The 26,158-nt window shown below is 35.7% G+C and overlaps 1 protein-coding gene across 1 annotated transcript in view; it reads right to left on the reverse strand.

Annotated features, from left to right (window-relative positions):
• The window catches only part of UCHL3 (ubiquitin C-terminal hydrolase L3), a 42,890-nt gene that overhangs the window by 11,746 nt on the left and 4,986 nt on the right, over window positions 1–26,158 (reverse strand). The window contains exons 3-6 of the mRNA XM_071431066.1: window positions 21,029–21,157; window positions 17,774–17,930; window positions 17,354–17,439; window positions 16,235–16,282 (exon numbers count right to left, since the gene is read on the reverse strand). Coding sequence (XP_071287167.1) covers window positions 16,235–16,282; window positions 17,354–17,439; window positions 17,774–17,930; window positions 21,029–21,157 — 420 coding nt within the window. The remainder of the gene's footprint in view (window positions 1–16,234; window positions 16,283–17,353; window positions 17,440–17,773; window positions 17,931–21,028; window positions 21,158–26,158) is intronic.

Below are 26,158 nucleotides of genomic sequence, written 5' to 3' on the forward strand. Positions count from 1 at the left end.
GCATCTGGTGTCTAGCCAAGGTCAACCACCACTGAAGTCAAGGAAAGTTTTCAACTAGGAAAAGTGCTTTTATTTAAGGAGCCTAGAAAAAGCCTCTCAGCATCAAAACTTTTGCTCTAAATTTTGAAACAATCATTTTTCTGTTTGTCAATGTTTTAGTGGTAGAAATGTACTCAGAACTACAAGAAAGTTCAACTATATTTTAAACACAATATACAGGATGTGCCCACCCCCTTAAATTCAAGAGCATAGATTTCTTAATAAAAGCAATACTGAAGTGCTCATACATTTCTCATACAATGCTGGCCTCATGCAATGCTGAGCAGTTCAGCCTCTTTGTACAGCTAGGAGAATATCAGAGCTGTACTAATACTATTTGTTGACAGGACATTAAATACCACCTTGTCATTCAAATTTTACAAAGCCAACGGAGACAGCTTTAATGGCAAAATGCTGTCTGGTTTCTTCCATAATAAACTAATTTACAAAAACGTGGTCTTAATTTTCTTGTAAGGCATGTTATACAAATGTGCAAAAATGAGAACAACATTTAGTTACCAATACATACCAGACTATATAGTATTTATCAGTATTCACTGATGAATCTTTATGTATAGGCCTTGAAATTTTAATCTGTTGGATGAAGACAGGACATCGGAGGAATTAAGGCATAATATTTTAAAACCTCTTAGAAGCAAGCTTCTGCTTTGCCAAATAGAGTTGTACTGAAAGCTAAACTAATTTTCTGAACATTTTTAAAGGAAATGCTCACTACTAGTGGATGAGGACTCGTTTTTAGACATTTTCTGAAGTTAACAAAACTCTCAGCTTGGTTTTCTGCTATGACAACAGATTATGCTGTAATGTCTTAGATAAGTCATCATTTATTTACTGCTGAAGTAAACTCATGTTCAATTAATGCTTTTGTTCTAGGCAGGCACACCCAAGCTCAAGTCTCCTTCAATAAGTATTTTCTTAACAACAAGCATAGATAAGTCAAATTCAAACATGATCCCAGTTTCAAATTACAGAAACATGACATAGAATTTTCCAAGGTTTGCTAAACAATAAAAACCCAGGTAAAATGTCAGATGTTGTCAATGTCAGCAAAACAAATGAGGGGTAAGAAGCATGAGTTGGGAACAATTTAAGTCTGTACTTCACAACTCCTCAGATCCCAAAATATTTAACTAGCTCCAAATGATAACATCAAGAATGGTCCATAGTTCTGAATATTACATGAGAGCTAGATACTTAATAAAAGCAATTACTATTTACATGAAGAGAAAAGAGTCTGGGAAAAGGCCTCATCTTGAGATATTTATCAGGATGAAAATAAAAAAGTTATAAAGAAGTGGAAGCATTTGACACTTATTTTTAATAGCAGTAAAACATTAAGGGTTTCCACATGTGCAAAGGCACATCTGAATGAAAAAGAAAATTATTTGGACCACAGCTAGAGTAGTTATTTCACCTCTGTTAAAAACCCACCTATCTCAAAGAAGAATTTCCAGGAACACAGATGAAATGTGATCAGTATCAAAGAATGATAAAAACAAAATCAATGTCCAAATTTTGCATTTAAGAGCATTAACTTCTACACACCAAGATTTATTTTTCTATTCATGTATGCATTAGAAGTGTGATCACTCCTTAAATGCAGGATGAAATAGCACTAAAAGACTCTTTCAATTTGGTGTTTCCGCTGGTGGCCGTCAGGCCATTTAGAAACATTGGCTACTCTGCACATATAATTTTTTTCCCAGATTTTCAAGATACATTTGTGGTCGGTGAGTGAAGGAGGAAAAAAGTTTTAATTTGATGACAAGCTTTTCTTATTGGACCATATTCCCTTTCAACTGCAATGTTTGAGTACAAACTATATGAAGAAACAAGATGTCAAGTGAGAAAGTAACCAGCCCCTTGGGATTAAAGGAAATATTTTATCATTACTGAAATACCAAGGGACCATTAACCAAGAGTTAAGGAAAGAAAAGGAGACTAGGTTTAGGATATGAGAACTTAAAACCAGGCCTCAAACACAGAAGAAATAATACCATGTAGCAAAAAATTAGAAGCACCTTGATTTAGCAGATCCAAATGAAAGATCATGAAGATGAGGTGAAAAGAAGAGGCTGGATGTGGAGCCTATGGCAAAAAAAAGTGCCAGTTCATGAAAGGTAAACTTCTTCTATGCTTTGAAAATGATTTAGCATATGTATGGAATCAAAAATACCTGGACAGCAAAGCGTGGAATGATGTACTTTTGCTGTCTGACATGGTGGAAAGGGAAAAAATAAACCAGGAAGAAAGAAACCTTAAGAATGGTTGAGAAAAGACCCCAACAAAACATGATGCCTTGAAGACTGAAGCTACATGGCAGAAGGCCAGTGGTGTCAGAGTAAGAAAAGACTGAAGATGGACTACACTTACAACAGAATGAAGCCCGACAGATGGAAGGCGTATCAAGGGCCGCCACCGGCGCAGACGGACTGACGGACTGGGAGCCTTTGCAGGACCTACATGATTACGTTTGGCCCAGGAGAGGGATGCAGAGTGACACAATGGTGAGGCCTTCGTTCTGCTGTGGCTAACCTGAGGCTGCGATGAGCATGGTGGTGAAGACAGCGAGGACGATGACGACTACATAAACATTAAAAAAGAACATACTTAGCCCACTTAAACCTGAAATAGCATCCCTGCAACTGCAGCAAACAGCAACTGCAGAAATGTCCACTATTGAGTATACTGTCCTTCAACTGCTCAAATCACACAGATAATAATCAAGAATGTGTTGAATTTGAATGAAAAGATGAAAGAACACTGCTAATAGGCAAAGACATTGTTCAAATCTGGAGTTTATAGACAGATAAGCTAGAGGTTATTCACACCCAGGGAACTTGACAACATGAACACAAATTAACTGACTCATTCAAGAGACAGTGTTGGAAAGTGAGGAGGGAGGGGATTTAAGCATCATTTAATAGAAGAAATCATTAAGAAAGAGAAAGAATCAGTTTTGTCTACAGCTACGAGAGCTGTGAGCAATAGCTCCTTGGCAATTTGGGATAGCTAGACTGCGCTGCTCTGGGATTTAAGATGAATCAAGTAACTATGGCAACAGAACCCAGAGTTTCTTTACTGTTTCATGTCTAACATAAAAGGAAAGCAAAAGAAAAGGGAAGCTTACCGTGGTGAGGTATGCAACTTCCTAAGTTTTTCACCTATTCTTCTAAAATAGCAGGCCAGTGGCAGTACTGCCATTAACACTCAGGATCCCTTTAGTATCCGTGGAAGCAGTGGGACTATGTTAAACCATTCAAATTGTTACTATTAGAAGAAAGACCATAGAAGTATTAAAAATGACTCTCAGCTCCAACTGACAAAGTTATAGTAAATATATTAAGACCAGAAAGGACCATTGTGATGATTTAGTTTTGATCTTCTGTCCCACACAGGCCACAGGACCAAACAAGTTCAAGTTTTGCATGGATCAGAGCATACTCATAAAACAAAAACAAACATTCAAGCTTAACAATTTTTTAACTACTGAAAAAAAATCAGAACAAATGAAAAATTCAATTAATCCTGTCTATAGCTACATAGAGACAATAAGCAGCATATTCATACAGTTTACTAAAATTCATAATAAATGAAAATGCAACCTTCTTAGTCCTGTTCAATGATGACATAACATGAACAATAGATTACATTATTCATCTGGCCATGATGCCAAACCAGGAGCTCATCTTCAGCATTTCATCCACTATTATCTTGGAATATATAAAAATCCCCAGTGTTATCTAGAGCCTCTCAGAGAACCCCTTGCCTTCTGTCAAGAAATGCAGTTAATCTTTTGTGCTAATTACACAGCTTTTATTTGGCCTCAGAAAAACACTCCTTTGTTTGAAGCTAATCTCAAGGGCGATCCAGATTGTCCTGTGTTGATGTCTTGTGCTTTAATATCTGCTGATCTTCTTCCACTGCCTGTAAGCTTTGAGGTGTATTTTAGTAACAGAATCATGGTTTGGATAACAGAATAATGGTTTGGATTAGAAGGGCCCACCTTAAAGATCATCTAGTTACAACTCCCACATGGGCAGGGACACCTTCCAGAGCCCCACCCAAATCGGTCTTAAGACACTTCCAGGCATGAGTCATCCACAACTTCTCTGGGCAACCTTTTCCATTGCCTCACCACCCTCACAGTAAGGAATTTCTTCCTAACGTCCAATCTAAGCCCACTGTCTTTTAAGTCTGAAGCCATTCCCCTTAGTCCTGTCAGGACAAGCCCTTGCATAGTCTCTCTCCAGCTCCCTTGCAGGCTCCCCTCAGGAGCTGCAACCTGGTCACCCTGCTATTGTCTTGCATGTCACTGACAGACTACTTGATAGTACAGGTCTTAGAACCAGTCTCTGCAGAGACCCACAAGCTAACACACTAACTCATCACTGACACCCCACTTATCTGCCCTGAGACCTGCCAAGTTAGGGCAGGCAGAATAGAAACTGCAGTTCCTTAAGATATGTCCCAAATGGTGCATTCAATGGAATGACTCCAGTAGAGGCTGTGAAAACCAAACATTAGATAGCTTCTCTGAAAAAAAAAAAAAAATTCACTTTTATTAGTCAAAATAAGTCACTGTAGTGCCAGTCAAAACTATTTACTTTCTTTGAATTATTTATTATTTTTGAAGCAGCTAATATTAGTTCTCTTTTTTTTTCCTATCAAGAGTGGGACAATGAATTGGTTCTTTCTGCTCCCATATTGCTGACCTTAAAGAAGGAAGATAGGGTTAAGGATTTTTCATGAAGAGCAAGCATCAAGTACAGTAGAAACTGTAAAGCTCAAAGACATGGAACTTTACCAAATCTCATAAACTGTCCAGAGAACACAATTTTCCACAGGGTTGTCACAGTTTGGTTTTTTCCTTTAATTTCAAAGCATTCTGATCCACCTACATCTCAGCAGCTCCTAATAAAAGAGGAGAAAACTAGAAAACCTCCAATCCAAAAATGGAACTACATGAATAAAAAGGAATTCAGCAATGTCAATACTTCTACAAGACAAAAAGTCTTAGAATAGCTTAATGGCTATTACAGTTTACCTGTACTACTGACTGGGGTTTTTTCATATGCTTCACTTGAAGAACTGATCTAAAATGAGACTTTTTATGTTTAGATAATGTATCAGATGGCTTTAGAAATGATCCGTTATCAGCTTGCTTAAGAAAATTTTAAAAGATAAAGACTGCTTCTAGAATTCCTCACAGTCCACAGACCTTCCAATGCAGGAAGGAACCTGTGAGATTAGAACCTGCTGTCAGGCAGAAGTTTAAGAGCTTTGCTGACTAGACAGTTTAAGATAAAAGGCAAGAGACCCTTGAATGTTTTACAATTTTGTAAGGTGCTGCCATCATAACAGACAGGATTGATAAGTCTTCCAAGAATCTGAATTGTAGTATCTTTTTAGTGAGAAACCGTTAAAAAAATTGACTGGAAGCTGTTAAACCGAATACTTTTGCTCTGAAAAAAAATCCTATTTTTTAGGACCCCTGTATAATTACTGTGAAATTGCTAATAAGATTTTGAACAATACCAAATTTAAGAATTGTTTAACAGTAGAGGGATAGCCACGATATTGAAATATTTTCTTTAGAGAGCCTTGTTTTAATTTTGCTGCCATTTTTACCACAAGTCTATACTTCTACCATTCTTCTACATTGTACTTCTTTGTTTTCTGGCCAATATTGCTAAAAAAAATGAGAAAATATTAAAAATACCGCTTGCCTGAATGTAATGAGACCAAGAAATACTTTAGCTTTTCAAAACTGAATTTACACCATAGAATGCCATTTAGGGAAACTAATATTTTAGTATTTCTAGTTAGTATTTGTCCTGATTTTTACTTCCATTCATTGAATCTTTTTATCCTTTGTTTCCTGTTTCCTTGTTTCCCCTAGTGAGATCAACTAAGAGAACGAGAAACTTCCCCTCCATTAAAAATATACTTTTGCATCCGTAAAAGTAGAATTTCAGCAGACAATATGTAGGAATTCTGGAAAAGCAAACTTAATACTGGATTAACAAACTAATTAACAAGGCTGTAATAACCAGAAAATTCTATGCATGGTTTTAATAATAAGCACAAATTAAGCTATGTGAACTGAGGTTGTTTTAAAATGAATATTTAAAAAATTAAATTAGAATTACCTGTTAATATTACTATGAAATTAATGTTAAATATACATCTCCAAAAAAAGAATGGTAATTCATACATTTCACATTTAATTTAAAAAATGGAAGACAAATCCTAACTTGAAACACCCTATTCAAACAAAATTTATTAACAGCTAGAAACTGCAGAAAAGAGAGAACTAGTCTGACTTCACAAGAAGAAAAGATCACAGGAGCATATTCCTGTGCTGAAAATTATAATAGGTCAAACATCTGAAGTGGTAAAATAAAAGCCCTGAAATAGAATTGAATGTTATTGTCATATAAACCAGTAAGCACATCAAGTTTATTGTCTGAAATGCAAAAAAATACATTATAAAGAAGTTAAAAGCTTCATGGAGTAGGTCCAGAAAATGTTCAGGCAATTACCATCTGCCCCAATCCAAAACTCACTCCTATATATAGCTGTTACTAAAATCTAAGATCTAAAAGGAATCACATACAAAGTTTGTCAGGCACCAAGAGCTGTGCTTCTGCACATACCTAAAAGTGCCTAAGTTTGATAGTGCTGAAGAGCTCGTGGCTTGGTTCACACCCAAACCTGTCAGGTTCTAGAAACAGGGATCTGTTTGCTCATCTTGTTTGTGGAACCCAATCCAGCAAATTATTTCAGTCCATGTGTAATGCACTGAAGACCTGACAGGACAAAGCAGCATCTGGTATTGCATGACCATTTCTAAACAGAAATACATATTATTGATTGACTTGCTAGTGGCTACAAAAATTCATCTATCTGGAAACTCAGGTTTAGAGCATCCTTGCAGCGAGAAGTTCAAGCCCATGCTACCTTCCTCTTTGGAAGCTTCCCTGCCTATCAGCTCACAACCTGTGCTCGTACAGGGGCTTTTCTTTTTTCCTCCATTCTGAGGTTGTGTCACTGTGTAGAAAGAAACACCAGCTGCACTGGGACAGAGATAAAATGAGCTTTAACTACATAACAACATGTCTGGCAACTTGGGAAACAGAAGGAGGTAGCACGCTTTCAGTCCTGGTCATTGTTTCATAGGCACAAGCCTGGGATCAGAGGCCCTGGCACATGTTCTGCATCTGCCCAGTTGCATTGTTCCACAAGCATGCAGGGACTCCTCCCAACATGCTGTTCATTATACAGTTCCCATACAGTAATCCCTGGAGCAGAGGTGGGAAAAGGATGAAGCAACAATAAAATGTACAACTTTTCCAGCCAAGTGGGCAATATAAGGGTTATTACAGCTTTAAGATTATTCTCAGAGAGAGTGTACTTAGTATCTATCAATCACTTTTCCCCACCGCCTTTTGAAGCTTTGTTTTTCTTAAATAATTGCTCATTATTGAATTAAACACAATATTTTAAAGGGTCTGTATTACAGTTAAAACTAAGTGTTCTTCTTCCTTAGTCATTACCATGACTGGGTTTTTTACATGCATATTAAATCGATGTATCACACTGTCTGAAAAAACCCTCTTCCTCCTCTTTCCTTCACAAGGGTTTTAAATTTCTCAACAGCATTTCAAGCCTATGTTGGTGGTGGTGGTGAAACCTTGAGAGACATTAAGATCCTTCAAGTTTTTATAAAAAGATAAGCAGCCAGACAGAGGAGAGGGATCTGACAAAGGAAGAATTCCACAGAGGCAGAAGATGTTTCATGAGCTCATCTCCAACATTACAGAATTCACATGAACTAGAGATGTGTGCATTTCGATTGCAAGAAAAGCTTGTTCCAAACTAGATATTCCTTACATGCAACAAAAACCTGACCAACATGCAAATTCTTAGAAAGTTAAGATTCATAAACTCCAGTCCTCGCAGATCTATCTACTCATTTTCCAACATTACAATTATCAACACCAATATTATTGAGACTGAGATTACAGACCAAACTGGGCTACATCTGCTAGCAGATCAACATCTGAGCCAGTCATTTTAGTTAGTCCTTCTGCAGCTGGTAAAAAAATATTTACAGTATTCTCCATGTAAGTTTAACCCATGATTAAGAATGGACAATATCCCAAGAGTATTACTTTGCTAGACATATGGGTAAAGACAAGAAAAATGGTGAGATTAGAGCACCCCAAAAAAATCTTTCCAAAAGTAGTGGTCATTTATCTCTCCCTGAAGACTTAAAGTTCTATGGTCTATGTTAGACAAAAGTCAAGCTAGATTATCACAATGGTGACTTCTGTGATCAAAAAAAAGTGTAATCACAACAAAAAGAAGAAAATTTCAAAGGTTAGGGAGCTCTGCAAAAGCTAAATGACTAGATTTTTTTTTTTCAAATAGTTTTTCCTTCACAAGATTTTTTTCTGAAATAAATTGAACAGCATTGTTGCACACCAAATATTGTATTTTTGGAGTGCTTCCTCAAGCAAAGTTAGTTGATGTAACATCAATTCTCAGAGTGGTTTTAGCCCACTGTCTAGCTTCAGCCATATTGGTAAAATGTTGTAAGTCTTAAGAATTGTAAACTCTTTTTGTTTTCTCCTTCCAAATTAGTGGTATGATAAAGGAAAAAAAAACAAACCAGGAGAGAGCCAAATAATTTTCTCTTCTGCCTAAGAGCAAGAGGCTGACTGTGACCTCAGCCATCACCTGTCACACTTGGCTATACCCTGCTGCTTGCTGTCTCTTACAGATAGTGCAAGAACAGCACAGGAAACATTATGGATTGGAGAGATGCAAAAAACCAACCAAAAAAAAAAACAAAAACCAAAAACCCAAAACCAAAAAAAAAAACCAAAAAAAACCAAAAACCAAAGAGACTTATGGCAGTTGATTGGTAGAGATGTTGGATGCAAAACCGTAGAAACATTTTTTCACTTGTGTTATTTATTTCTTATAAACTTGTTATTTAAATCCATGGGTGTCTTTATGGGTGCGAATATCCTCTATAGTTATGTTTTATCCTAGGAATCAGAATTCCTTCATGCAGATTTTATGGTTAAGCATAGGATCCAGAATAACAATTCTACTGTATTAATACCTTTTTAGCAATTTGCTCAGTACAGAAATCAGATTAAGGCATGTCTCAAACACACGTTAGATAATACGGCAATGCAATGAGTCACAGACTAACCAAGCACAATTTCTAAATCATTTCACATGATTCTAGTAAGCTCTTTTTTACACTTTTACTTTGTAGACTGTAAAAGAAAAAAAAAGCCATAGCTAAAATTTTTAGGAACTTCACCACCTTTATAGGAGAAATTGTATGCTTGTTCTCTAATGCTAAGCTAAAAATCATGTATGAAACAGTTCCATCATTGATTTTATATTCTCTCAAGATGCAAATGTTTCTTTAGAGGACTATGGATTATTCAGAAGAAACATCAAGGAATATGGGTGATTTAAGAGAAAAATCCCACCATATGCTCTTGGCAGGAGGAAAAGGGAAGCTCTTTATGTTTCTTCTCTAACAATAAATTGTAATGCCCCAGGGGACCAGAGATCTTTGAAAGTTCAAGTTTTATAGCAGTTGGGAACAGAGTGCATTGATTCTACTTAGCTCTTGCCAATGTTAACGACTGTTACTGTGATCAAAGTCTAACTTCGTGCATTCCAAGCAAGATTATAGTTCTCCAGGCACATGAAACAAGTTTACAGACTACAGTTTGCAGTTATGTTTTGAGTTAAAGAAGAAATCAAGCTGTGGTAGTGTTTTTAGAGGCTGCCAACTTCAATCCGTGTTAAAAATATTCCTGATCATATTTGTGAACAAAAGAGTATCTAAATAAACACATTGATGTGTGCCAGTATTTCAGCTTTTTGTGAACATCTGAGACATGATCTTTTTTGTGATTTTTGACTCTCTCAGTATAAACACCAGTTTTGATTTTCAAAGGCTGATTTTTTAATCAATATTTTTGATAAGACTCTAATGAGGTGCAAGAATGTTGTTTCTATTTGAAGTAGCAGCTCAGATGCTGCACCTCAGTCCATTCAAGTCTGAGCCTCATTTCACTAGAACATACAGTTCTAGTAGCCAAAGCTGTCAGTTGGGAGATAGATGTACAAAGTGTACTAAAATAACCCAAACAGGAGGAGTTACAGAACAAAGGCAGTGTTTTCTGTGCCCTCCCTTAATAGTTGATATATTTTATTCTGCAGTTCTGTTTTCTTCTATCTTTCTCTTCTTAACAACTAATCTTAAACACTGTAGGTAAACTTTGTTTAGATGGACATTCTCATCAGCCTCAGAGAAGAGGAAAGAAAATACATGAATGTCAGAGCTCTTAATTTTCTCCTAAGACAGCCAATATCCAACACAGTTCTTACTACTCTCTTACCAATATCCAGCATAGGTATTTCAAGTGGCCATATCACTTGTGTTTATTTGCTTGATTGAAACATCATTTTGAGCCATGCTGTAGTAACACTTAAACAAGTAAACTTCCCAAAGACCACAGATCACATTCTGCTAAGCAGCAATGCATAAATGTTGCTGAAACTCCCCTGTCCAAAATAACTTCTACCTCCCACCACAAAAGTGGTTCCATATGCCACAAGGACCACATGACATAACAAAAAGTTCACTCCATCACTTGTACTTTACATCAAAAAGTGATATGGAGAGCCATTGTCAGCAGTTAGTGATACCTTGATGTTACACAAAGAGCCTGCCAATCACGTAACAGCACAATTATTTGAGTATCTGCTGTTCACAAAAGCTGATCTAAGTCTAGTCTGTTAAACTTTCTCCTGTCTTTCCAGGAGTGTGCCTGTAACCCCTCTGTGCCAGCATTAGCTCCTACAAGGCTACAGGATCAGCTGTTTCAGGAAGCTGTTTGGGAAGCCCATGAAGACACTGTAGGAAACTTGCCAATCTAGAATGATTTTAAGAGCCACAGATACACACAGCTGGCTAAAACTTCAGACAGTATTACCAAAATAGCACTTGAACAGGAGTTAAGCATGTCAAAGCTTTGAGAAATGCAGAAATTGAATACAAATTATTCTCTGGATCTAATTCCTTGCCTAAAGGCCAATTAATATTTTTAAAAGATTTCTGTGTCATAGTTCGCCATTTTCCTTACTGCAGTATTGAGCTGTAATGAAGCACAGTTGCAAAATTACTGGATACAGATGCCAGTAATATGAGAGCAGAACAAAAGTATCTTCTACTCACGTTATTATATTCACATATTAAAAAGGTAAATTATTTCAAGAATCAGATACTATTTTATACCTGGAAAAATGCCCTGAAGTATGTAATTGTTTAATTGAGCTAAACAATTTCTACTGGCTTATTTCTATACAAAGTGTGCCTTTGCATTTCCTCCTCTCCTACTCTCCCAGGCAGCTATATAGTAACTTTATAATATTAATGGAAATGAGGGGTAGGATACAAAATAAGTTTCTTCCCCAACTCCAATTTCAAAATTTATTTATTCTGCAAAGACTCTAGACCTGGAAGTCACTCTCATTTAATAACGTTTTCCTGTTTTCAAAAAATTGTTCCCTATAGATTTTCTGCTCTGTTACTTGCAAATAGTCACTACAATTGTTTTGAAAGTAAGGATGAACCTCATCCTGATCACTGCTATAAATTGGTACTTTTCCTCCCTCAAATACTGCTATAACTTAGTTGTAACTGATTACTGTTGATTAGACAGTTAATGTAGATCCACAATCTGTCATTTTAATGTTTTTGAAGGGTTGTGGTTTTTCAAAGGAGAGTGTGGTTTTGTTTTTGTAAAAGGGTATCAGAAATGTTAAGGTGTGTGGCAGTACAGGGTTTCAAAGCTTATGAGCTGCTCAAGGAGGCATCAGAAGAACAAGAAGGTAAAAAACCCCAAATGCAAAACAAAAGGGAAAACTCAAAGATGGCTCAGCCAAAAGCAATAAAATAAGGATCAGCTTAAAAGTTTGTACAGTTGTGCAAAGAAACAGGTTCTATTTTCCACATCTTAAGACATCCTAGATATTGTAAATAGAAGTGCATGCTCAGCAGAAGACTCATGGAAGAATAAAGAGAATCTTGAATATCTGGCCCCTATTCTACTCTCAACAATAGTTGCAGTTCAGGAGCTGTCACACAGAAAAGAGTACACTGGATCTATGAAGCTTTAAGGTAAAGACCTAGATTTTTTTTTTTTTGGCAGCTTTGGATATGAAATACCTGTCATTTAAGAGGGTGTAAGCTTCATCATCATAAACTTCAACAGAAATACTGTTCCAGGAATCTTACATTAATTGCCCTCATTACAGTACTTGAACAGACAACCAGAATCAAACCATCCTTGAAGCCAACAAGACACTTCTTCCATGGAACCATTCCCAGATCTTACTACTTGCTACCAAAGTAATTTTAAACAGACCTACATTATTTACACAGAAGTATCCATAAAAAGTACCCATAAGACCTGCATTAGATGTTTATTGTAGCAATAAAGTGAGACATGGAGCCACACAACCCAGAAGTATTAACAGAACCTGGTCCAAAACCTGGCCTGAAGGATTAAGTGCAAATTTACAACCCTTTTAATTAGCACACTTGAAATGAACTATCAAAATGAAAACTGCTTAACAGTTCTTGAAAGTTTAATCTCCTTGAAAGAAAAAAAAATCTCTTTGATTTTTAAGAAAATTGGTTGTTTTTTTTTAACTAAGCAAATTAATCACAGCTATCAAGCCTGGGAAGCCTGCTAAAGCACCCATCAAGGCAGAACATTCTATAGTTTTCAGCTTCAATCCACTTGCTTACCAATTGATCCTCATGTTCAGCCAAATAGATCCCACAGTAATGATACATCCCACAAGCAAACTGATCACTGTAAATTCTAGCAGTCATCATCTGGAATCTAGAAGCCCATTACAAGTAATAGCTTGCCTAGTGTGAGGGTATTTTCCCCCTGAGAAGAGCTCTTTAAAACATACAAAATTTAGGAGAAAAAAAAAAATCTAATTACAGATTATACTAAAGCAGAAACAAATCCGAACCACCAGACAGGGTGACAAAATACAGAGATATTAGGAAGACAGCACTGCTTTATGCTATTACTTCTGATTTTTACCTCTAGCTAGACTTACTTTATTTTGAGGTTTGAAATACTTATGTACATGAAACAGAAAAAAGCAGAAAATGCATGACCATATTGTAAAAACTAAGTAATCACTGAGATTATAAAAAGTCTGTGAAGACATAGCAAGACTGTCAAGGGCAATCAACAAATAAAGACTTTACTCAGAAGTATTAAAGATTGAATCCTCAAATATCTGAAACATCAGAACAGAGAAAAAAACCCCCAAACCTACCAAACAGAATTATCAGAAGAGAACCTGTCTGTACTCTGTGCTGTTTTTAAACCTTCTGCAGCTCATGATTCCAGAAAATTTATGTTGATTGTATGATGGTGTGTTTTTCATGGTGGAAGGAAATGTGCTTCCTTCCTAAACAAATCAGTGGAGTTGACTGCTATCCATCCCACTTTTGGAAGTTACCCTGTCTAACACAGATAAGTTTTAGCAAGACTTTCTAAAAATGTGAGTGGACAGTAGTATGCAATACCTAAGGGACAGAACCACCCATACAGCAGGATTTTCTCATGAAGAACACAAGCCAAGTTAAGCATCCTAAGAAAAAGTAGGCCTGCATGTTTTCTCAATCTTTATATCTGTAAGAGACCTAGAAAAGATCTGTAAAGACCTAGAAAGCACTTTTGTTCACAAAGCATTAACTATACAGCACTTACTATCACTAAGCAACTAAATAAACCACTTTACTCAAAGAAAGATTTCTATGGAACATGCCTTGACTATTTGGACAGTGGAGGAGGTGCATGGAGGTCAAAAACCACAGTCATAGGAAGGCAACCTTGTTCCTTTCCAGTGCTCTTAAAGGAACTTTAAATTCTCAGGAAAGTAATCCTAACAAGTCATGGATATGCAGGAGGAATAAGATTCTCTTCTTTCTTTCCTAAAGGTGCTAAAAATCCTCAGCTTACCCCAAAGGACAAGGCAACAACCTCATATGAACTGCATATGGTAACTTCATCACCTGCAATATCATGCTGCTTATCAGTCCCTTCAACCCCTACATGGAGAGTATACAGTGACATTTAAAATGTACCCATGGAAGGAAGAAGAGATTAACTCACTTTATCTCTCAGTTACACTTCTCAGCATATTCATGTTTCATATGTTGTTTCACTTAAAAAGAATTTTACTTTAAAGTAAAGCAAGTCCTTCAGTACCAATGAATGGGGAGGCCTTGCTGCCTTGTTTAACTACCATCTGGTAGGACAGGATTTCCAGGCAATTTGATGTTCCAGTAACAAAACTTATTTGTTTTTTCCCCTCCTTGGTTGATGGATGAGAACTATTCTGAAAAAAAGGATCCTGGAAAATATATTCAGTCTTTGTACTATTTCAATTTTGGAAACAAAAAGACAGGAAAAAGTTATTTCACTAGTCTAAGGAATATCCATATTGAATTACTTACAGATAGAGTTATAAAAAATGGAATAATAAATAATTGGCAAGGAAACTAGCTATTCAATATCTGTATTTAGGCATGGTTGCTAGGACAATCTTGTAATTTTTTTATTATGAAAAGAAGTCTTCATCTTTCCATGCAATTATTAATCTTTTGTATTGTGGTTATCTCAATCAGGAAACAAATTAATTAGTGGAAGTTCAAGAAGTTAACTGTCCATTATTAGGAGATTCCATTGTCACTTAGGTGCTTCCTGAATCTTCATGAAGACACTCAAAACAAGCAGCCCTTGTATTTTCTTTCTCAGTCATTCCATAATATCTGCCAGAAGAAGGCAGAGACGATCGTTCCCTACATGAACCTTACAGTATATCAAAATAACTACAGAAGTTTCTCTTTCACAAGGATCTTAGGAAAAGATTCAGTCTTCAGCAATTTGTTGGGATAATCACTCTTTCTGAGCTGGCCAAGAATATCTAGAAATGAATTCATTTGAGGAAAAAAAAACAGACCATATTTTTGAGTCTCTTACTTAGAAAAGATAAAAACTATAAATTTGTTCTGATGGTTCTTCTTGAAATATAGAACCTTGGCTAATTTAGCAAACAAGATAAGACGAGAGAGTGGTGTGTTTTTTTAAATAAAACACTACAAAGGAAGTTGAGTATCTATAACAGAAATAGTTAAACCAATTCTCATCATTTCCATTTCCAGACAGGGCAAGGGGGAGCAGAAAGGATTGATTTGCTTTCTCCTACATTGTATAGAAGACACTGCACAAAAAAAAAAAAAAGAAAACGTTACCTACTGGACTTCAAAAAGAGAGAATGGATGAGTCACTGGAGCCACAGCCAAACATAGAATTGTTTCTCTTTTTGTCAAACAAAGCAATGCTAGCAACAATATAATCTTTTTTTTTTTTTTGTCAAACAGATAGTGAAATCTGAACCAGAAAGATGGAAAACTGACTTAGTATGACTGAAGCAGAAAAATGTTGAATGTTCAAGTTCATGGTTATTTCAGGGCTCTTTTGTCAACTACTAGGTTGTTTTTTCCATATCACACACAATCTGTTGAGGCATAAATGCTTATAAATGTATGTATGAATGAGAATTTATCTGAATTTGTATTGTATACAGACAGCACACACACAGCTGCAAACCAACTATTGGACTATTTCTTTTCCTGAATTATAATTTTTCAAACTCTCGTAAAATGTTCGATACACTTGTATGGTTACTATGAATCTTAAAGTCTTGCCTACAAATGTGTAACATGAAAACCTCAAGTTTCTGTCTGTTTTACTCTGAAATGAAGCTTAGAAATATCTTTCATGTTATCTAAGAGCTAAAAAAGCCTAATGCAAACAACCCCCACCACCAAAACCCACAAACAAACAAAAAGCCCAGCGTCTTCAAGTTTGGTTCCCCCCCAGCAATGCCACTTAATTTTGGACTAATTACACAATTCTGAAAACCAAGCAATAATCTCAATTTCACTGAAAACCTTTAACATGTGTTTGCTTTCACATCAATTATATTCAACTCAAAGTAGATATAAACAAAGACTTTTTAAAAAACTGGATACCTCAGTCTGACCTTCATGGGCACTGGATTCATGAGTGACACGAATAGCCTAAAATTAAAATATATTTCAATCAGACATTAAATGAGAGACTTTCAGTGTTGTAAGAACCATTCTTGCACTTCATTTTATCAATTACACAGATGTAACTATATTTATTCAGTGCTTATAATAAATAAGAAAGTTAATAAACAGATAATCTCCACTTCCAAGGATCTCAGAAGACCAGTCCTTCAGTTTCATAACAGTCAATTCAGGTCAAATATCTGAGTTTGTAATGAGCCTTTTGCACACAGAAAATACTTTTTTTAGCTATCATTTTGAGCAGAAAAAATAATTTAGACAGAAGCCCTGATCAGTCATTTTGTGTCCAACATTTCCATGGAAAATGTCATAAATCTCTGCTGTTTCTGTTTGTTACTACTTCCTTTAGCCACATGTTAACACTCCTAGTCCTGAGGGCTTCACGATGTGCTCTGACTTAAAAATCATCAAGGTTTTCATTTTGAGAGAGGACCCTCATTACCATCAGGAGCAACAGCACTGTCCTCCATCCACCACTGGCCAGATGTTTCTGCCACATCCTTTCAAACAGCACTAATGATGTGGCTAACCATATTATCAGCTAGCTCATCTCATGGTTTAGCATGGTAGGGGAAGGAGATCATATTTCAGCCAAATCAGCTCTTTGTGTGCCTCAACTGCTAAAAGCATGGAGATATGACCAGAAGGCACAAATTAAAAGAGGCAGCAAAAGGACTATGCTTTCAGCAATAGCCCCAGATCAGCTTAAATTGACCATTAAACTATATCCTGAACCCATAAAAAGAAAAGATTATGCACACATTTCTCATGCATTTCAAAGTAATTTTAAACTAAGCCAGGGAATTAATATGGATGAGAACATTGACAAAATCCGTTCTGCTGACTGAGCTATGGGCAGGCAGGAATACTCTAAAATACCAAAGCAGAGTTTCCTTTGTAGCAACTGTCTGATCACAAGCTCACTGTAAAATCAAATTTGTTTAGCAGCTTCGCTGAGTCAACCCCCAAGGACAATACCTGCTCATGCAAGTAATTCTTACACCATTTTAAATAAAAGTAAAAACACACGATACTAACTTCATAAGTTTCTAGGTATTTGGCCCTTTCTTCAGGAGTCATAGATAATGAATCTTCTAGGAACTTTTTCAGTGAAGAATTAGTTTCTTAAAAAAATTTAAAAAGACATAATTAGTGTCATGTTTTAATTCCAACTTCATTCACAGCTTACAGAATCCAACAAAAGATCTGAAGATAGAATTGCACTGTATTTTTAAGACACAGAAGGCTGACTGCACTTTGCAATGTTTCAAGTGCTTTAGTTTGTAAATTAGTATAAAATAATAATTTTGTAATTATAGATAAAAATGCACTCCTTCAGCCTTTATGAATGGTTATATTCAGAGAAAATAGTACAAAACATACCCTTCCCTCCATGGCTTCCCACAGCTGAGGAAAAAAAGGGAGAAGCTAACAAAAACCAAACCAAAAAAATCTTACCAAAGTTCATTTTATCTCTGTTGTTTGCAATAGCATGAATTAGCCCAATTGTCCCACAAGCATTGTTAATGGTCTGCTTCATGAAATACACTGATGATTTGACATCTTGTCCCTTAGCTTTTATCCTCTCTTCTTCTTCTGTTCTGAAGGTTTCATACTGGAAGGAAAGTTAAAGACACAAATAGTTACAGTTATTCAACAAATAGTACAAACAGCTACATCATTCAAGACAAAACAAATTATAAAACACAACAGCTAATTAATACTGCCATTTGAAATGTTTAACACATGTGGTCCAACAAGTATATTAAAATTACCTGAACTGTTCTATGCTGTTTCTTAACCCAATGCCTTCACACTTGAAACATCATTTTGAATATGTGTTATCTATAACAACTTTAAAAATTTTCAAAGTATTTCCTTGATCTGAGCTCATGTCACCATCTCTCTTGAATGCAACTTTAATGGCTTTTTAAGGACATAAGTGTCAAAGTGCTATCAAGAAAGCCATAATACTTCAGGTGATTAATCACCAGAAAGCATTCTTTAAATGTTCCACTGTTACATTTCATTTTTCCCAGCAATATAAAATAAGATCTATATAACACCTAAGGTATCAAAACAGACCCTTCTGAAGCAGTACTCATGAAGTAAACTTTTATATTCTGCAACAAAAAGAGAATTTGCTTTGACTGAACAATCTAAAATACTTGTTTTATAACGATCATATGTGACTAAAACCTGTTATACTGTGCAATAGTGTTGTCAGTTTTGTGCTTTTTTTTGTCACTGGCTGTGATTTGTTGGCTCTTTTGGGGAAGGGGGGTTGCTGTTATGGGGTTTTTTTGAATGGATTTGTTTGAGGTTTTTGTTTATTTTTTTTTTGTTAAATTTTAATTTCAGACAGGAAAAGAAATAAATAAATCCACAAATGTTCCAGTTAATGATTCCTCCTTTGCCTCTTTTATTAGGTACTTTTGCAGACAAAAAAAAAAAAGAATTCTGAAGTAGATGGGCTTTTTATACAAGTATGATGAAAGTAAAGTAAGAATGCAGAATGTTACCAAGGAACTCTTCCTGCAAACTCCTAAAAAAATTCCCTTGTCTGTACTGTCAGTGACAAACAAAACCAAAAAACTTCCAGCATCATATTTCACTTTTGTAAGTTGCCTCAATGTTCTGAATAGGCTAACTAATAGCAAGAGCATTATAAACCATTTTAATTTGGTTTATCTACAAGCTGACAAAAAATAGCCTTAATTGAGATAAAAATTTCAGAGAGTTCAATCAGACAAAAAGTTCAGACTAGAGAAGTGAACAATACAGCTGCCATTCATTCCTTCCCAACTAAAATAAAATCCACAGAAAAAATAAATATATAAGTGCTGAGAATACCAAAAATACAATTTTGAGCAAGGGATAGACCAGATGTCAACAGATTCTTCCCAACCTAAGCTGTATCTCAAAATTTAGATTCATTTGGATCTATTCATTCATTAGGCCCACAATGCCAACACCCACAATATTCACTTTGTCTACAACATACTATGCAGACTAAGAAAGCATTGACCTTTAAAGTGTACAACAATCCTAAAATTATCTGAATGCTAACAAGAGTAGCTTGCCCTAAAAGCAAGTTCTAGGAAACTGATATACAGGAACCACAGAACCACTGAACTTCCAGACAGAAGAACAGACAGTGAGAAAAGTGTTTACAAAGGCAGCAAAACTAATGGGCACTTTCATAAATAGGCAGCAAAACTAATAGGCACTTTCTAGACACAGCCAAGAAACAAATAAATCAAAAATTAAATAAAAGTGTAATTTTACAGGCCATTTTGAAAGGGAGACTGAGGAGCGAAAAACTACTCTAGAAATACAAAATAATGCTCAAGGGTCTTGTGGAGTTCACAGTGATCAACAAAAGCTTCATAACATGGGACCTCCCATGAAACATCACTGTTCACACAGCCAGGCTAAACAGTTGATAGAAACATTTGTGTCCCTGATGTTTCAGAAGGATTAACATGCTGAACACTTGGCTGTGCTCAGATTTGACTGATTGATGCAACAGAGCAAATGTTGTTTCTCTGGTTTTGTTTGTCATATGTTTCTTTAGGATGAAATCAGATACACCTTCTGGAAAAAGAGCAAGGTTCTTTCCTACGGGATAATGCTCCCATAGCATGATCCAAAAAAAGGTTTGCACAAGCAGGGAGTCAAAAGAAAAGTGAGAGTCAGACCTGTACCTCAAACAGCCAGACAGAAATGACAGCACACAGAAAACAATGCCTCAAAGGTGACAAAAAGGACATTTCCTGAGGACAGGTGAGTTGAAAGTCTGCTTAAGCTCAAAACTATCAAGGTGGCTGAAATCAATCTTGAAAAGTACTGCCTGCATAGCTGTTTTGGAGAAACTGAGAATGCAGAGGTTTACAGGACATAATGTGTAGGAAGACTGACCTGTCACTCCTGTATATTTAAACACCTTGTGTTTAGAAGCTAAGCTTCAATACTTAAGTGATTTGTCCTTATAAGCTACATATTCTTTTTGAGAGACATATTAAAAGAATTAATTGTGGACAAATTCACTTCAACCTTTTTGGCTGACCTTATCACAATCATGTAATACTGTTATAAATTGAAAGATCAATTGAATCACACTACGTAAAAGCATGTGATGACACAAAATAAGCACATTGAAGATTTAATCAAAGTCCAACATAGTGAAAGATGGAGGGGAAATTGTCTTTCATCTTAATAGTACGTCCCATCTGTCCAAGAAGTGAAAGCCACTTCAATACTGATGACCAAACTGAAAGTGGATTGAAGACTGAATAAATTGTCTTTACAGTGTAACAGGACAAAAACTCAAAAAGAAGGAGCATATTGTCCTACACCTTATTTCTTATTTTCCTTATGCTGTTGGAGCTTTCTGCTAAAATTAGCAAATTGAGCCATTTCACAGTGCTTATTATAAAAAATACCTTAAATTGCCTGTAATAGAAAAGTGTGAGGCATATTTCTTTGTGCTTCTACATTAGCTTTTCCCATTCTGATTTGAAAAGAAATCAGAAATATACATGCAAGGTTATCAAAAGAAGCATTTTTGTGTTATTTTTAATGAAGAAGTCTCTTGAATAAAGCTCGAGTCTCATTTTGATTCTAATATGACAGCAAAGTACAAGATTCAAACTTTTATTCCCATTTCACTTATGCCAAAGGCAATTAACTGATTATTAAATAAACATTTACCTTTTCTGTTATTGGAAAGAGAAGTAGTACTGCACATACAGGTCTTGGCACCATGCTAAGCAGTTCTGGTTCCATACCATAAACATCTACAAATTGCCAGTCAGGATGTATACCCAACTGTTTCAGGAACTGGAAGAGGAAAAAAAGCATAATGTTAAACAAGAACACTCAAACACCTATCTTTTCAGAAGCATAACAGAGTATCCACAATGTGAAATACATTAAAACAACCCATGCTTTCTAAAATTTAAGGAGAATAAGGGAGATACAAGTTTTAATAAATAAGGCTGAATAAATCACACACAAACACACAAACTCCCATGTTTTATGTATTTAAATAGTCTTTACAGAAGGGAAGTGGAAACACTCCCAGCACTATTTACTGAAGCATCAAAGCATTTCAACCTTTTAAAAAGTGTTCTGTCACAAAACAGAAGATTTTGTGAATCTATTTTTACTGAATATTTATGTTAACTAGAAATCATCAGAGCCATCAGTCAGAGCACATATGAACAAACTTATGGCATTATTTGACTCCATATGGTATTATCTGACTCCATGACTTCAGAATACCTGGCACCAGGGCTCATATTGGAGCTCCTACCACCAAAAAGATGTTAGGAGCAAAACCACACAAGATACACACTTTAGTAAGTGTAGCTTTTACAAGGAAAATCTCTTCAAACTATGATGGAGTAATATATTGATGGAGTAATATTTTGATGACTGGATGCTCGCTTTTTAAATGGATATTCTTCTACTCAAGTAAACTAGGCATCACAACAGTTGCAGAATCAATGACCACAGAGATGGTCAAAGACAATTTGAAATCTTTTCATTGTCAGCCTGGAAGAACCTAACTGAATTCAGGAACTGTTGTTACTATACACATAGTGACCATTCACAATTATATGAAAAAACTAACTGTACACTGTGGCATACACAGATCTTTGAATGAACATGAGGAAAAGGGAAAGTGTTAAGCATTTAGTAACTGATGAAACAGAAGAGAGTTTACTTTGAACTTCTATTCTAACCTTCTACATTGTGAAGATAATTACCACTTAGTGAACAGCCAAAAGAAAAAAAAGTTCCAAAGAGAAGAGACTACATGTATGGGTGCATTAAAATATTAATTAATAAGTACTTCCAGTACTTCTCTTATTAAGTCAGCAATTAAGCTATCATTTTTACTGTGGGATAAATAACACAACTGAAAAAATTCCATTTTCCATTCCAATATCATTTGATATTTTGCAATATTACATGAAATAAGGGTACAAATGCCCAAAAATAAAGAAGACACTCACTTAGAAAAAGATAATGATAAAGAATCTCATTAAGTTACTGGACAAATAAGTGGTTTAGTCTCTTGTCCTGTTCTACACCACTGGGGAAAAAAAAAATCACCAAGCAACCAACCAACCAACTAACAAAAATAAAACCAACCCCTTTAACCCAAAGTCAACAAAATGCTAACCAAACCCAAGAATGGTTTCCTCAAACTCCTGAATTAAGAATTTAACAGAACTGAAACTCCATTGATACAGGGCACCTTTCATTATTCATGCTACCACACCACCTAGAAACTTTACGATCCGAGAAATTTTATCTTCCAGTAAACAATGAGAGTGACAATGAAAAATTATGGTCAGCACTACAGAGAACAGCAAGAGCATAGGCTTAGTATGACAAGCAGTGATCTTAACACACAACCAGACTAACTCTACTGTAGAATCATAAACCAAAAATAAAATACTAAGGATAGATTCAAAACAGGCAAATAAGATATCTCTCTGTATGTCAAGAGGGTTTCATTCAGGCCTGGAAAAAAAGATAGAAATATCCTTCTGAAAATTACTAAGTAGATTTTAAAAACTGTGCAGGCTAAGTCCCTGTGTAAGAGAGAGTGACAGACAGGTAACAGATGAACAATAGCTGGCTGGAAGGGAAGACAAAGTCATTCCTGTTTTAGGACAGCAGGAAGTTTAGTAAGCTTTTTAGACAACATCACTGTCTAAAAAGGTGAGAGATCTATGCTGTTGTCCTTTCCAATTACTTAGGGATTATCCAAGCAAATTTATTCTACAAATACCTACTGTAAATAACAGTTAGGGTTCTTTGAGGGCTCACTCATCTTCAGCTGTTCACTTTCTCTTTGATAATATGTATGCAAGATAACATAAAATAGCAGCTTCATATTTCTCTAGATCTGCACAAGAGAGTATCAGAATCTTTTTCTCAGACACTGCTTATTACACTGCTGACAATTCTTAATTTATAAGTCTTTGAGCTTTCACCTTATAAAAGAAAAAAGAAAAATTCTTGGCCATATTACAGAAGTCTTAGAGGATGTCAGGAAGAACAACAGCAGCACAACCCCCCCCCACATCTGTATCTAGTATTCACTTTTTTACATCTTTATTTTTACAGATTGTTGTCATAGTTTTGGTTGTCTCTTTTCTTCTTGTCTTAAAAGACCTTGCTGAAAAACACTTCCTTGGTTTTTCACTGGTCCAGCTAGCTAGCAGACAAAAAGCCACTTTAGAAACTACTTTACACCCCTCACCCTTATCTGCACTTCCTATGAATTTGCCCTTTTTGCCCCAGTATTCCAGAAGGCCCTTCTTTCTCATCTAACTACTACTGTTTATAACTAGCTAAGGAAGAGTGCAGAGAAGATGGAGACACTCATCTCAGCAGCACACAGTACACATCTCAGCAGCACACAACAGAGAGAAACAAGAGGCTGAAACACCTCTTGTTGAAAAAGAAATAATGAAGGCATTTAAAAATAAATGTAAAAAATAACAAACATAGTAAAACACTAGCACCAAGTGTCCAGGAGACTGTGGAGTTTGTGTCTTGAGAAATGCAGAACTTGAGAGGTTGCTGAACAACTTGTTTTGAACAGAGTATGGTTGGTCTGCAGAACTCAAAAGCCCCTTCCAGCCTACCTCATTCTATTCTAAATGATCAGAAATTGTAAATCTGTATGTCTAAATGTTGGTTAGTAGCACAAGCATTACAATAGGCACTTCTAGGCACTCTACCTATGCAGCATGTGGTATAAGCTATTCTGTTTTCATTGCTGGTACTTCAGCCTACTAACTGAAAAAAGCAGATAACAGAGCAGTTATCTTTAACATGAGTTTAGAATCCTACTTCTGCCAACACAGCTCCAGAGCCAGTAGGAAGATTTGATCTACCAGGTTTATGGAGATTCAGAAAGGGTAAGTGGGATAAGACAACGTAAGGGTGAAATATATTATAAACTTATGTAGTATATGCATAATTGAAATACTGTCTAAACAGCAATATGCTTTTCTACTCTGTCACTTGCATGTAAAAACAAAGTGAGGACAAAAACTGAAACAAAATAGGAGCTTGACATTTAAGGGCAACTAAAGTTGGACAGCTTCTGCAAATAGTTCAGCAATGTCACATTTTAAATACTAAAGCATTATACTCAAGACCTGGATTTTTCCACATCTTACTATGGTATTTATATAAAAGTTGGAACCATGAAAACATAAAACTGGCAAAATGCACAAACATTTCCAGACTCTCAGATGCAGAAGTCAAGAGAGCTTCTGTGAGAAGAACCACCTGTTGCCATCCTCTTCTAAGCACAAATATAAACCAAACACCCACACCATCTACATTTTATTGTACTTCTGCTGAATGCATTAAAGCATCTCTATATCACAATAAAACCACAGTTAAGACTTTCCTCTGCAAAAATGAAGTGTTCCTACGGCTTTAGGAAACTGGAAGGACAACATATAAATAAACCAATAAAGACAATCAATATTTTCTAACTTTTTCATTAAAGCACAAGAATTTTTAGCACTTTATTGAATTGAAGGTAATTTTTCCCATAAATTGTAGTAAGACATTGAGTAAAATGTAACTGATTGAATAATCATCAGGAAAGGGAAAATTATTTATTTCTTAAAGTATCCAGTTTTATTAATCTATATTAAAAATACAACTGCACAATATTTTGCTTTTAATTCTTTACACATAATTTTTAGAAGCATGTAACAAAACTAAGTCTATTTGAGAAGTGAAATTCCTTTCTAGAAATAAGGGAACCACCCAAACAATATTCTACTGTTGGAGCATTATAAGGATATAGTTCCTCCTTCTTTCATCATGACATTTATGCAATTAAAATGAAGGAATATTTTTTCAGTACATTTTAGAGACAGCATCATTTCAGTCATATGCAGCAGCTGTAAAAACTTTAGTTCTGTACAGCAGGTCAAAAGGCACACGAGGAGCAAAGAGATAGCTGGAACTTACATAAGCTGCATTATTCTTCTTTACCAACTACTCCTCACTTAGAATGGCCACAAGTATGATCTTGTTCTTTGAACAAGTATGATCTTGCTCAAACAAGAGATGACCCATTATAATAGACTTCTTTGGGAAAATCAAAATTTATTACAAATTCTTTAATATCCTCAGGTTCTGTACTTTGGGACACCATAACTAAGTTCAAAGAATACATTTTTTTTTCAAAAATGTGAGGAAACTTACATCCAGAAAACTCTTATCCTTCCAGTTGTGTTCATTACATCATGGTGTCTAGAAGAGCAACACTGACTCACAGTTAGGGTTCCTGTTCTTCAAAATGAGAGGTATATATTTTTCATATATCCATAAAGCAGTTTTGAAACTTAAAACTCAGGATGCCCAGGCACTGCTGTACATATTCAACCAGGGCATCCCACAGGCAGCAATGCAAAAAAAGCACTCAGAAATCTGGACAAACCAGCTGACCCAGGCCTCCTCCGAAACCAGTGAGCAAGAGCTTTAAAATGCTTCCAGCAGAGTCCTGAGGTGTTGATACTGAGACACGGATTCAAAGCAGAATACTGTGTTATTCTGTGAAAAACACTTAACAGACCTGTTTGCATGATCTAAAAAGTTATTCATAACAGAAATGAGTTGATCAATCCACTCCTCTAAATGAGCTGTTATACACATTTCTTCTTTTACAGTTTACTGAAACGACCATTGGATTCTACTGACTCTGATGGTCCTTTAAGCAAGGAAAATGTCTAAGTGGGAAAAAGCATTTCACTGCAGTAAGATAACATTTAAGGCATGAATAACTGTCAC

Source organism: Agelaius tricolor, unplaced genomic scaffold (genome assembly GCF_023055355.1).
Source record: "Agelaius tricolor isolate 1412-34295 unplaced genomic scaffold, bAgeTri1.0.p SCAF_7, whole genome shotgun sequence".
In the NCBI taxonomy this organism is placed as follows: Eukaryota; Metazoa; Chordata; class Aves; order Passeriformes; family Icteridae; genus Agelaius; species Agelaius tricolor.